We start from the raw sequence: 13849 nt of genomic DNA on the forward strand, positions 1-13849 counted from the left end.
CACTGAAGAAAAGGTGCTGTTCCTACATGATGTTGCTTTCTGCGACCACGATGGATGGAGAGTGTAGTTTCGGCTTGTAATGCAAATTTCCTGCACGCTCTTGTCAGCTTCACATACCTGGATTTGCTGGTGGAGGATTTGTTGCTCTTGCTGGTACAGGATATGCTGTTGCTGGGTGTGCTCCAGGAGGCGCTCATCCTGCTGGGCAGCGTACATTTTCTGGAGCTGCTCGCACTCCTGTTGGACACACAGATATGCACTCCAAATATTTAATAATCATGTGAACAAAGAAAGTAATTACCCGTAAAAAAAAAAAAAAAAGAAAAGAAAAGCAAACCATCTGCTTTGTGTAATTAGCTCACGGTGTTTAGTGTTCAGAGGCAATACTTTCATCTACGTTACAAATCCCAGCGGAACCAAGTTCAGCACCATTTGTAATCTTAAAGCTCATCAAAAGGCAGAAACAACATAGGTGCGATAACACAATTTAATTCGTTGGGTAAAGATACTTATATTTACTACATGAAGCTAATTGAGCTGTAAATGCTAAAGGAACTTATTTTTTCAGAATACAAGCTTTAACCAATTTCCTTCTTCATGCGAGACTTACTCTGACATATTTGTTTCTAATTGTACCATCTACATACTCTTCGTAGTCAAAACTGTGTTTTTTCAGGGGTTCTGGGGCACCGGTCACGTGTGTTTTTCCTCTAACCTTATTAACCTGCCTGGCACTCGAGGGTGATGATAATCCCAGCATGCTGGTGCACGCCTAAGATGAGGCACCCACTGCGAATATGTTCATTATCCTCTCCCCTACCTACGCCTCCGACCGGGTGAGGTAATCTCACTGCAGGGTCACGGTGGATGATGTGATGTCTCGAGAAGCGGCTTGTGGTTTTCGCAGGTCAGAGACTCAGTTTGGTCTCATCTTAAGAAACTAAGTCAGAACGCTGCGTGTCGGATGAAACGGTGTCAGTGTTTAAAAAGAATGCTCGAACATGATTTAATTCCTAAAGCAAAAGAGGACGACGAACATCTGGAGGGAATGATCACGTACGAATCTTAACGTACGACTATTGTCATGTCCCAAATCAGAAGTAAAACCCGTCTTTGGATGTTACGTTTCTTTTTTGACACTTGTATTTTACTGAGCTATCTTTTCTATTACAGTGAAAAGTACAGAACAGCGATAACTGGTGGCGTATCAACATCTCTTGCATAGATATTACAAATCTTTTATAATATGGTATGAATTATAGGGTTGATAAACAGCAAGTCTGTATACATGACAAGGTTTCAGAGTGTGACTAAACACTTTCGCTTATCGCAGCATCATCGGTCTCTGTATGTGCAGCATTGTTGTTGTTATTTTCCCTCCATCCACTTTTAAATCACGATCGTCTGCTCTAATGCAGCTGATTATCCTTTCTGATGCTCCGGACACTGTGAGCTCCCCATCAGCTGCTCTATTAAACTGTGCTACCGTTACCAGCGCCTTGACTCACAGGTGTTTCGCTAAGTTTGTGGCTGGCCCGCACGATTGAGTCACTGCAGTTTTGGTGGTTTTAATAGCTGATATTAGAGACTGTCGTGAATCACAAAATTTGTCTTTCTGGATGTTTCGAAGTCCTTTATGCATTTCGTTGGTGTTAATAAAATCTGGTAATACTGTGTACATTTGTTTGCCAAATAACAGGGGCTTGCTGTTTCCTGCTGTCACACAGTATTAACCCATCATTTAACATGACAACACAAAATCCTGTGGGGCATCAGGTCACCTTTGGGTTGGGGTGGGGTCTGTGGATTATGTCATTTCGAGGGGAAAGGCCAGTAGCCCCACGTAAATTATTAATCCACAGCTGACCACTCAAGTCTACACCCAACACTAGTCCCTGCTGCTGCATGCATGTGTACTTTCAAGCAATTTGTTTTCCATTCTCCTGTGGGAGAGGAGCTGAAGAGGTCAGCTTATTACACGTTTGTTTTGTTTCTTTATCATTAGTTACGGTCAGCATAAGTGGAGATCACCTCCGAGAGACCATGGTTTACACTGGGGGGAAGAAGCAGAAAGCGCAGCAAAGAAATCTGAATGCAACAAAATAATGTTCTGGTACACTAAAAGAAAAAAAGTGATGCTCCTGTAAAGTTAGTCTTAAAGTGCTGTTAGCATGTAAATATGGGACTTTTCCTAATGCTACAGTCTCTGACAGCCCAATATAAAATGTTTAATTGTTGTTACTTTGCTGACATGATATTTTGCTGCTCTAATGCTCCTATGTAAGAAAAGTTTGTCCTCTGGTCTCACCACACAATCGCTCAATTATACATCCTCTTTACAGACTAATTTAATCTTCTGTAAACAGTGTGCTGCTTGCACTGCAGCACATAGAATTTTCTCATGTGATGCTGTTACCCCGTTTCATCTCTCACCTTGTTAACCCCAGCTCTAGCCTCAGCCTATCATCCCCATTCTGTTCACAGGAGAAGACCTGATGCGTGATACTGAGGCTTTAGGAGCTCCTGATGGCCGGCATTTAGTTACAGATGAATACTGGCCCGAAGCTTCTTTAGATCAACTGCACGCTGTTTTCAAAATACTGCGACCAGAAATTAGTGGGGGGAAAAAACCACAAGTGATAAGCACGGGACTAAAACATGTCAAGTTCACCAGCCAAATTCAGGTTTGTCTTCATTAGCATCTTACTGTAGCTTGACAGTTTGTGTTGTGCAGTGAAATGGTAGTCGAGACCGAGGAGAGAGCGTGAGTCAGCCAGTCAGGGGTGGGGGTGGGTCATTACAGTGTTCACATCTAGTGAGTGACAGCTCCTGGGCGATCTGCTGCATCTGCGAGTTTCCTTGTGCTCGTAAAGCACTGATTTGCAGTGCCAGGCATCTCTGTTTGTATTTCCCATTCCCATTTGTATCACTATGTTTGCACTGCTTGCCTTGAGAGCCTAATGTGTTGCATCACTGTTTGTAAGCACCTATGAGCAGCTGAAAAGACTGGAGGGGGCAGAAATTAAAACACCAGATTTCCGTAACAGTTACTAGCATAGACAACTAGGTATGCAGCACCTGTTATTTGTTTTGTTGTTGTTGTTTTTAAAAGTTATTTTTTTGCCCTTTTTGCCTTTATTTGATAGCACAGTGAAGACAGAAAAGTAGAGGAGAAGAATGGGGGAAGGACTTGCAGCAAAGGGTCATGAGCAGGACTCGAACTCACGACCACTGTGTCGGGGACTTCAGCCCCTGTACAGAGGATGCCAGCTCAACCAGGTGAGCTGTCGCAGCGCCCATTTGTTTTTTACTGGTGGTCTAGGCTGACATGTTGGTTCTGTTCAGGTCACACGACAGATGCGTGACAAACTAGGGAACGTCATGTGGTGACGACATGGACCCAATCAGAAGGCGAACATGAGAACCTGCACCATTGTTTCCTAAAGTCTGTTTCCGAGGTTCTAAAATGCTGAATCAGTGTGGATGCTACCTGTAAATCTAACAGGACTTATTACAACGTATTAATGTGGACGCAGCTTAAGTTTACCCCGATATCCACCTGATTTTAAGTAGAGCGACGTACCTGCTTGAGTTGCTTAATGAGGCTGCTGTTCTCTAGATGAGCCTTGAAGGCTTGGATGGTGGCGGCGCCGTCAGAGAACCGTCTGACAGGCGAGAAGCGCTCCATGGGGAGATGAAGGGTGTTACAGTCCTTATAGCTGGATCTGAAAGGGGACAACAGGGAGCAGACACAAACAAGAGTGTACACAAAGACACGCGCACACAAAGACACAACATGACAGATAACACACACATTGACGCACACGTTCAGTCACACGGACACAGATGAGACACAGAAACAGACACATGAGAAGCATGAGCCCTTCAAACCCGCACAACAGGGTAAAAGTTCAAGACAGTGATGCAGTAAATGTGCAGAAAACATCAAGACCCAAAATTTACACAAATAAAATGCCAACAACTCCTGTCACATTCATTATTTAACCAATTTCATACATCCTGCAAGTCATGCAAGTGAAAGGTTGCCTTATATACGTACCACTGTTAATGGAAGTTCATCTAAGGGCAACACTGCTAATATATGACATTAAAGATCTTTCTACTGTTCAGCTCTTCCACAACTTACAAATACACCATGCTGTCATGTTGCAATGAAAACTAAATTACTGGTTAGCATATATTGCTTATTTAACGAGACCAGATTGCGCAGCTGTCATCTTCATCAAGAAATGCATTTCCCATCACAAAAACTGATCACAGAATCGATTTGCCAAAGAGAGCCCCATGATCACATATCCAGCCTCTAGTTGAACTTATGACCTGTAGCTCAGCAGAGCAAGCATTCTTTAACAACCCGCTTAAACGACAGGTTCAGGCTGCCTTCTGTCTCCAAACAACAAAAATCACAATCAAAAAAGAGCACACCCAGTCTCCCAGAAGACTTTCTAAACTGAGTAGGAAGAAACTGATACTTACAAGGGACAACAACTAAATTTACTTCAATGACAACACTAAAACACAAAAATATGGCAGTAAAAGGAGAGACAACACACAAAGGTGGTGATTTAGCTTTGTGGTCTGCTAAATCTTGGGAGTGAACCCATCACATACCTGCTCATTCCAGGTTTGTGGGGAGGAAACATTCGTAATTTGAGTCCCGGTTTACTGGTAATGTGGAGTTACGTTTGCCCTGTGCCACGAACTCCACTACTAAACAGAAAATACCCTCCCTCACTGGAGGGAACACAACCTTCACCTGGTGCAAGGCCTTCATCGGCATGAGTGTGTGAGATACGGTGTGTGTGTGCACGTGAGTATTTGTGTGAGAGCGTGATAAAGACAGAGTCAGGCTTGATAGGCCCCTTAGCTAATGTGTGAGAGTTTGTGTGTGAGTGTGATTGTGCATATACAGCTCGGAGTGGGCGTGTCCCCTCACCGGGTGTGTGTGTCGGGGGCCCAGCCCACCCTCTGGCGGGGGCCCTGGGGCCGCTGTGACTCTGCCGAGGGCTCGCCATGCGATGTGCTCGTGAGCGCGTGCGTCGTGTGCCGCTTGTGGCGGTTCGCCAGGTACCTGGGCCGCAGGGAGGGGGGAGGACGGGGGTGAGGGTGGGAGACAGGAAGCAGCGCTGGTCAGCTCTCTGTCCTCATTGGCTAATGGAAATGGGGGGGGAAGGCCCGCCCCTTCCCACCTCTGCCAATAGGTGCCATCATTCATATCATCTTAGCCAATCAGAAAGCATAAAATAAAATTACACCACAGATGGAGGTTATAGCTTACGGGTATCCCACAACCCCCAGCGTCCAATTTAATGATTCGACTGGTTACAGTTTGTAGTCATTGGTTTTGCAAGCTTCAGAGTTAGCAAAGCTGTGAGAGAAAGAGTGAAAAGGTCCAGAGAATAATTTGGCACTTAGTGAAATGAGAGAGATATAGAAGCTCTTGGCCAAAGAGTTTTGAGAGATAGGAGGGCTGTGTTTGGTGGCAGGTTCAGTTTGGAACTGTGGCAGAAGGCACTTGCGCGATGGAAAGAGGAGAAAAGATGGGATAAGCACCACAGCAGAGTGGCCACCTCCCGTGGGGAAAAAGCAGAGCAGCCTAGAGGCACTCACTCCCAGCAACCCAGGACACCAGCGAAGTCTACAGATGTGCTGTCTGAAGGGGACCAGCTGGGAAGACCGAACCTGGACTTCTCCAACACCCCATCTCCATATACCAGCCTCCTGCCTACTCTTACAATGGTCGAATTTCAACTCCTGTCCCATAACTCTCATTTTGGATAACTACTAATCCAAATTATTTCATAAACATGCCAACAAATCTCGAGTGCATGACTCTGGGATTTGTTGTGTAAGTCCTACTCACCTACTCTAACATTTGGCTAAAATTTGGCTTTGAAATTAGCTTATCCAAATCCTTAACTCAGTTCTAATACAGAACCAAATGACCTGTAGTCACAGGTTACAGGACTTCCACAGTATCCAGTTGAGACAGCACCTCTGTACAGTATAGCCCATCACCAAAAACCATCACCGTGGGTTACCTCTGTACGGCCTCTTGGTCTGGCTCTCCATCTGAACCCTCCTCATCCACCGGAGCTACTGCAGGAATAGGATGCTGAGAGAGGCAAACAATTTACAGGTCACTGCTAGATCAGCACACCAGGACAAAATGCACAAGTTGTACACGTTCAAAACCTAGACTCTCACCGGGCTGGCAACTAGCGGCGAGGGCCCTCGGGGCCTCTTTAGGAGCTGAGCGTGTAGTTGAATGTTGGCCCCGCCGTCGGAAGCTCTTCGGCCCAGAGGCCCCATGCCGTTGAGCAGCTGCAGTGTCGGTGGCTGCAGCAACGATTGCTCCTGGAAGATCAGTGGCCACACGAGGTCAGAGTAAAGTGGAAAATGAAGTACAGGAAACTGACGGCTTCCAGAAACCTTCTAATACCAACTTAAATTTAACCCAAATGACTGTACCTTGTACTCCAGCTGCTGCGTGGGCTGCAGGCTCTGAGTGGGCATAAGTGTGTGCATTTGGCCCATAGTGGGGGCAAGTGGGGGAAAGGGGGGCTGGGGCAACGCACCACGAGGGAAACCCGGTGGCAGTTTCTGGAGGTCCTCCTGCATCTCTGTCCTGTGGGGGAAAGAGAGTTGTTTATGTTTAGGTGCTAGAAAGAAGCTCATATACTCGGCCAAGTCTTACGTAGGACAGATAAGTCACACTCCACCATTCCTGTATGAACACACCCTCCAATAAACACTTCCGACGTGTGATCTCCCACAGATTTTTGTAATAAGCTATAAATAACTAGCAGCTATTCCGCTTGATTGCTTTCAGACTTGACACGGCGGTCGAACTCGCTCCGTAGTTGGCAGAAACAGCCTTTACAGGTTCTGTGTGCGGCATTCCATGAACTCAACTGTGCCGCAGTCTTTCGCATCAGATAATATGAATGAAAAACAAGCGTAAATTCAATCCTCACCTCAGATTTAAAAAAAAAAAAAAAAAAAGATAATCCAACTGCCAAAAGTCACAGATTTACAGTCACACAAAAGTAATAATAACTAGCAGCTAATAATGTAGTGGTGTCTGTGTTACCTTTGGTCTGGTACCCCCACAGTGTGCCGCCTCATTGAAAGGTAGCGCGCCATGGCCTCAGGAGATGGCTCTTCTCCTTCATCACTGTCCAGGGCCATGCTGCCATCAGGCTAAACAATAAATACACACATTTGGTCATTTCAAGTGCCCTTTGTTAGGTTGTGATGAATGCTAGTAGAAACATGAAAAGAAAATTCACATTTTAATCCAGAACTAAAACACATGCTTTAAAGCTACGCTCTTCCATTAAAATCCCTGCTGCAGTGCAGTGACCGGACACATTCTTGTGTTTCACAGCGTTTGTGAGTCACAGCCTCTGTGTGTACGCATGTGTGATCGGTTGTGACAGATAACAGTCTATGAGACGGATCCCAGGCTACTCTAGAGTAGTAAACAATAGTAATAAACCATAAAAACTGGACAGGCAGTCAGTGAGTACAAGCAGGCAAATCATCAAAAACATAAAACTGGATACTCATGGTGTGACTGATTTAAACAACAAGGAAGTGTTGCAGCGATTTGTTGATATCTTAAGGGAGTAAAGAACATTTTTTTTATCAGTCAAACGCTAAAGTTAACTGCAGCTGGGGTTAGAGCTGTGATTGGGATCCATGAACAAAAGTCCTGACTGCTTAAAGCTTGCTTATCAGGCGTGATGACCCTGACTGCTGGCCACCCGCTGACAGGCTGACGCAACCAAGTGGACTCCATTGTTGACTCACCTCAACAATCTGGTTCTCTGGGTTGATGAGCTGGACGTGGGGAACGGTCATGCTAACGGGATTACCTTGTGGGTCTGTCTGCTGGACACACACACACACACACACACACACACACACACACACACACGGCTCATGTAAAGGCTGCTCTAATTTTCTAACAATCTTCTTAGAGCAGTGGGATTGATGGATATGGGTTAAAGCCAATCAGCTCCATTTGGTAAACAGACTCGATGACCACTGTGGGTTCTACTGATGAAAGTTAGCTGAAATCCTGCCGTCTTCAAAGCCCTTTAGTACTTCTTTAATGCAAAACGTGCGAATGCAAATCACTTCAAAGGTGCCTTAAACAAATCAACTGTTCTTTGAACTCAATACCAATGAAGAAGCTTCTAATTTAAATAAAGTATATTCACAAAGAAGTATTTTATACATGAAATGAATTCAAAGTATATTATGCAGACATGATCTTTCTATGAACTTCAGGGAATGTTGAGATAATGTTGTGATCTCTAGGAACCATGTTCACAGTTAAAATTTGCCAAATCGGCCAAATTATCAACAAAACTATTAAACTGTGCCAAACTTAACCCTGACTGTAAAATCATTTACATATCACGACAACATTAAGGGAAAATAAATCACCTGTACAGCGTTTAGAGGATAGCTAATGGAGCGCGGTGTGGGTGGAGCAACACGCAGGGTCTTGTGTTTCTTGAGGCGGTCAGCCAGCAGACTGTAGATGGCACTGTAGTGATCATATGCATCGGTTTGTAGGGACTGCAGAGGAAAGAGAAGGATAGTTGTAAAGATGACTTATAGCAAAAGGCATAGCTGAAAACTGAAACACAGCTCCATATCGTGTCCAACCTGAAGTGTGCGCTCTCGGTCCAAGCCCATCTCAGACATGGCTATGAGCACCTGCTCATTGATGAGCTCTATCTCCCGTTCTGTCTTCACTTGCTCACACTCTGCTATCAACTGGAAGGAAGGACAAACAGGGCACAAGTTAGGTTAATGAGCAGTGGTGGATGCATAATACAGGGCGCAGGGGCGCCGCCCCACCACTAATGACCAGGTAAAAAGGAGTTCTCAAATGTAAAATTACATTTGAATTAATTATAACAAAAAATCCCTAAATTAATCAAAATCTTCATATTATTTTTGTATATTAACAATATTTGTATTATTAACAATATTTGTATTATTAACAGATTTAATATTAGTGTTTACTAATTCTACACTTCCTGGATGCGGGCGTGGCCACATCAGTGTGTCTGTAGCTCAAAAAACTTTTCGTGATCATGTGACCTCGGCCCGGGCTCTGATTGGCAGCTGCAGATTTTCTCACGGGGCGCAGCTCGGTGCGTCCCGGACCCGCCCACTTTTGCTGTTAGCCAATAAATTTTCTTTTGATTTGCTCTTGTCTTCTGTGGTTGGATATCAAAACTGTCCTTTGTCATTCTCACGACTGTGCTTTCTGACCCGTCACGGCCGTTCCCCTCCTCTGCTACTAGATCACAGCGACTGACTGACGGCTCAGTGCATCAGCCTGCCGTCAATGGAGAAAAGACCGCTCATAGAAAAGACTGCGTGTAGAATACATTTAACTGGGTTTAACCTCAGACAAATCTGACATGAGAACGCCCTAGTTTATTATTTTTAAAGTAATTTTTGGCCGCTGTCAGAGCACCACAGCCACCAAACAGCAGCTACCGCAGCCTGCTATGTGGGGCGTTCAGGTAGCATCAGTACATCACAGAGTCTATCGATAAGAAAATGTTCAGCAAGTCATATGTTCTGCCTTTGACCGGGTGGGAGGTGCAACAAAATGAGAAGGTGTGTCGTACTGGTGCTACCAGTGAAAGAGTTCGTCTGGAGCCCTGAATAGTGTTTTTTCATTATTTATGTTGTGTGTTTTGAGTTTGTACAGATCCTGTAAATACTGATGAAAGCTTGATGGATGGTTTTGAAATGTAGTTCTGGTCAGTCTTAATAATGTTAAATCAGATTATGATTAGAATATCCTCCAGAGGTAGATAGTTTGTATTCCTGTAAACAATTGTGCCTGATGCTACTCATATTCTAATTTCTAGTTTAAAAAAAATAAAAGGTCATTTGCAGACTGCGCCCCCCAACAAACATTTTCATCAGTCGCCCCTGTTAATGAGTAGTTTGACATTTTAGGAAATGTGCTTATTGGCTTTTTGTTGAGGCAGGCTTAGGTGTGATGCACAAACTGTTGCTTTTGCGCTTTGGTTTTTTTTAAGGGACTACAGAAATATTTGTCAGTACACTTTAGAGGTGCTGGTAATTTAGTTAAGTTAGCCGGTGGCTAAATGAAACCTATTTAGCAGACAGACACTAGAGGGGCATCACTTCTTTTTGTCTAACTCTTCATTAGAAAGTGAATGAGCACACTTCGAAAACGAGGGCTGAACATATAATTGATTGAAAATCAAAATATAATTAGATAAGTAAAATGCTAAAATTGTAAGCTATGATATATGTCATGCAGAATGTCGACCCAAAGATTAAACTCTTGATTTTAACATCGGTCAGAAAATAAACGCAATTGGATGTTTTCCTCAAATCCTTCAGCCCCATCGGCAACTTTTGCTGTAACTGTTAACAATATTGAAAGAGCCAGGTCCCTACGGGCCAAATGACTGCACACGTCAACATGTTCACAGATACAACGCATCTTGTCAAAGCACTATTGATTGTTAACGGTCAGTAACCAATCACTGATTAATGGTTCGACATCCTTAGTGGTAACCAGGTTATTGGGCAGGAACAATATCTTGCTGAAGTAGCACATACAGCAGGCACTGCAGGGCAGGGAACCTTCTGTGAGAACAATGCAGACTAAAGCTATCCAAAAAATAAATGAAGAAAGAAAGAAAAATTATAAATTCTACTTGTAGTAGCAAAAAGGGACAATGAACAGCACAGGAGGAACACAATTACCAGGCAGCAAGAGGAACATTTCGTTTTAGACTTAGGCCTTGTCCAGACATAACAGGGTATCTCACAAAACCAAGATATTTTTCTACGATGTGGCGATTCTTTCAAAAACCTCCGACCAAAGTGAAGAACCCTCTGTTTATGCGTCTGCATATGGACATCAATAACCGGGGTTTTAGGCTTCAAAACGTCACTGCCTGCAACAAAATAAGTTCTTTACATCACATACGCGTACCACGTTTACATTCGGAAACAGCGTGGACGCCCTCAAAACTGTGTTGGCGTTGTCTCTGGTTCAGGCCCAGATACCGCTCCACGTACAAGAACACAGGCGAAGGACGGCGTTAAGGACGGTTATGTTCCGCCACTTTACCATTCAACGTCCGAGGCATGTTCTCTGTCAAAGACACAGACGCCGGTTTTGGGTCACACCGGGACGCACTGCCAGCTGGTGGGAGAACTTTGAGACGGAAAACGTGCTCCAAGAGGAACGGCGTGACAATTTCCGTATGTCCTGGTCGTCACTCCTGTCGTCAGAGTTCTTACATCCTCACGTAGAATATGAATGTGCTTAACAACGCACCTATGCGGTTAGGTGTGGATGAATTCTTTTTCTTTAAACGAGCTGGTGTGTACGTTTTTTTTTCTAGACGGAGAGGGGAGGATATTCGGTTTTACAAAAACCCTGCTACGTGTGGACAAGGCCTTAGATTGTTTTGCTGAGTACTTCTGAAGAGGTCTCACCCTGTCGAAGTCTGGGTCTGGGTCTCCTTGTCTCATCCACTTGTTCTTACAGATCTGCTCCATAGTCAACCGTCTGCTGGGCTCCAGCACTAGCATGTGTCTGATCAAGTACTCACAGTCTGCAATAGCACACAAACATACAGGTACATTCAAATGCGAGATGACAAAACTCGAAACTCAAATCCAGTGTATTCAATATTCGTGCATTATATTTAAACATGCCCCTGACCAAAGATGTTTCAAGTAGACGAGCTATCTTTAATTGGATATAAAAATCTAAGCAACTGAATTCATATGTTTGGAGATCATAAGAAACAGATTTTAGTTTCATTATGGAGAGAGAATGTCAACAATGAGCTACATTACAGAGAAGCTAATAATGAGCGTTGAAAATATAACTATTACAAGAGCACACAAAAAGCAAGAGAGACCAACGGTAGCAAAAAGCAGTTTGCAAAACACTCTGGATGTGTTGGAAAAACCAACAAGGAGGCTGAATATTGACAAAGCATACAGTGTGCCTCAGGTCAACAAAGCGCAGCCAGTAAGCACCTTGTCCTGAGTAAGTTACACTGGACCCGACCTTACTGAGTCTAACGCTAGCATAGGCTCCTGTTTAAAGAAAAAAAAAAAAAAACAAAGCCCACACTTGGCCACTGCCCTGGTGGTCCAGTGAGATTAAACAATTAAAAAAATCCACACAGTTTTTACCTTCTCTCTACATGTGATTGTCATGAAGATGTGCTGCTAACTCGGACAGTGACTTTGGCAAATCTTAGGGACGGTAAAATGATCAAGAAGCAGCTAAAACAACTGCACTGTTAACACCAAACCAGCCAGTTTCCATTTGTGTTTGATGGTCCCGTTTCTAATCTTTTCACTTCCAGGACATAAACTGAGGCTTGAACGGTTGCTGTTAAATGGAAAAGGAGCTAACTGGAGTCTTACCTGTGGACATGAAGAAAGGGATGCGAAACTTTCCACTGAGGACACGCGCTCGCAGATTTTGTAGAGTGCTGCCGTCAAAGGGCAGTGCGCCACACACCAGCACGTATAACACCACACCTAAGCTCTGTACAGACAAAACACAAGCTATGAGTACATCACTGGAAAACATGGGCTTCACAAACAATATAATAATAATTTACTCCAGAGCTCCTCAGAAAAACTACTTTTTAAAATCTTTGTTGGTGGAAAGTGAAGCCACCCAGCATGTGTAAGTCAACTCACCCATATATCTACTTTAGGTCCATCATACTCCTTGCCCTCAAAAAGCTCTGGTGCGGCATAGGGAGGGCTGCCACACCATGTCTTCAACAGCTGGCCTCGAGAAAACAGGTTGCTGAAGCCAAAATCTGACAACGCAGGGAAGACGTTGATTTAATCTCGTCGCACAGTAAACTGATTCAAACAAGGAAAATGCTCCATAAGCACATGCTGGCACTTGCCTACACCCACTCACCAAGACAGCCCAAAACCTCCAAATTAAGTTACCCACCCATTCACGCACACGCACACGCACACACACACACAAACACGCACCTGCGATTTTGATGTTGAGGTTGTGGTCCAGTAGCAGATTCTCAGCCTTCAAGTCTCTGTGGACGATGTTGCGGCAGTGACAGAAATGGACTGCTGCCACAATCTGCTTGAACTTCTTCCTGGCGTCCTTCTCTGCCATACGCCCGTGAGCCACCAGGTGGTCTATAGACATACACACACACAGTTCAGGGATCTAAAGATCAGAGGAAGTCAAACGCAGTGCATCTGCTGCGTTCAGAAAAGAGACTGTGCGCTCCAGGTTTCATCACATTTATTGCCAAGAGAATGACTAGGTAAGAGTAAAATTGGCAAAGTTCTGGATTCTGTTTGGATTCATCACAACATTTATCATTAACAAGAAGTGGAGAGGTGATTTTTTTTTAACCCTCTGAACCTTAAAATCCACCAGCAAAACTAACCAAACAAAATAAACCTAAAAAAATCACACAATTTATCAGCCACAAAATATAAAAACTGAAAGAATTGTGGAATTTTCAAATTCCCAATCAATAAATTATGTTGTCAACAAAATTAACCAAATCTAAGCTGAAAAGATGTTTAATGTAAACCAAAAACAATCCATGTGCCCCGGATTGTGTAAAAAAAAAAAAAAAAAAAAAATCTTCACTGCTCGGTGCAGCTGAGAAGCCATTAGTGGCTTAGTAGTGACCAACAGCCACGTGATAAACATGTAGGGTTGTGCTGGCACGGAGCAGATTAAAGACAAGTATGAAAACAGATTAGAGAGCAAGTTGTTTGAGGA

General features: G+C 43.9%; 1 protein-coding gene across 3 annotated transcripts in view; it reads right to left on the bottom strand.

Moving 5' to 3' along the window:
* The window catches only part of sik3 (SIK family kinase 3), a 36539-nt gene that overhangs the window by 8770 nt on the left and 13920 nt on the right, over window positions 1–13849 (bottom strand). Inside the window, exons 4-17 of one of the 3 annotated variants that reach the window (XM_008298677.1) lie at window positions 13087–13248; window positions 12775–12899; window positions 12493–12616; window positions 11545–11663; window positions 8704–8814; window positions 8479–8613; window positions 7837–7917; window positions 7115–7224; window positions 6493–6649; window positions 6229–6378; window positions 6063–6136; window positions 4958–5092; window positions 3584–3725; window positions 118–237 (exon numbers count right to left, since the gene is read on the bottom strand). In XM_008298677.1, coding sequence (XP_008296899.1) covers window positions 118–237; window positions 3584–3725; window positions 4958–5092; window positions 6063–6136; window positions 6229–6378; window positions 6493–6649; window positions 7115–7224; window positions 7837–7917; window positions 8479–8613; window positions 8704–8814; window positions 11545–11663; window positions 12493–12616; window positions 12775–12899; window positions 13087–13248 — 1745 coding nt within the window. The remainder of the gene's footprint in view (window positions 1–117; window positions 238–3583; window positions 3726–4957; window positions 5093–6062; window positions 6137–6228; window positions 6379–6492; window positions 6650–7114; window positions 7225–7836; window positions 7918–8478; window positions 8614–8703; window positions 8815–11544; window positions 11664–12492; window positions 12617–12774; window positions 12900–13086; window positions 13249–13849) is intronic. The other 2 variants (XM_008298679.1, XM_008298678.1) reach the window with 2 other exon arrangements.

Source organism: Stegastes partitus, unplaced genomic scaffold (assembly GCF_000690725.1).
Source record: "Stegastes partitus isolate 25-593 unplaced genomic scaffold, Stegastes_partitus-1.0.2 Scaffold1338, whole genome shotgun sequence".
In the NCBI taxonomy this organism is placed as follows: domain Eukaryota; kingdom Metazoa; phylum Chordata; class Actinopteri; family Pomacentridae; genus Stegastes; species Stegastes partitus.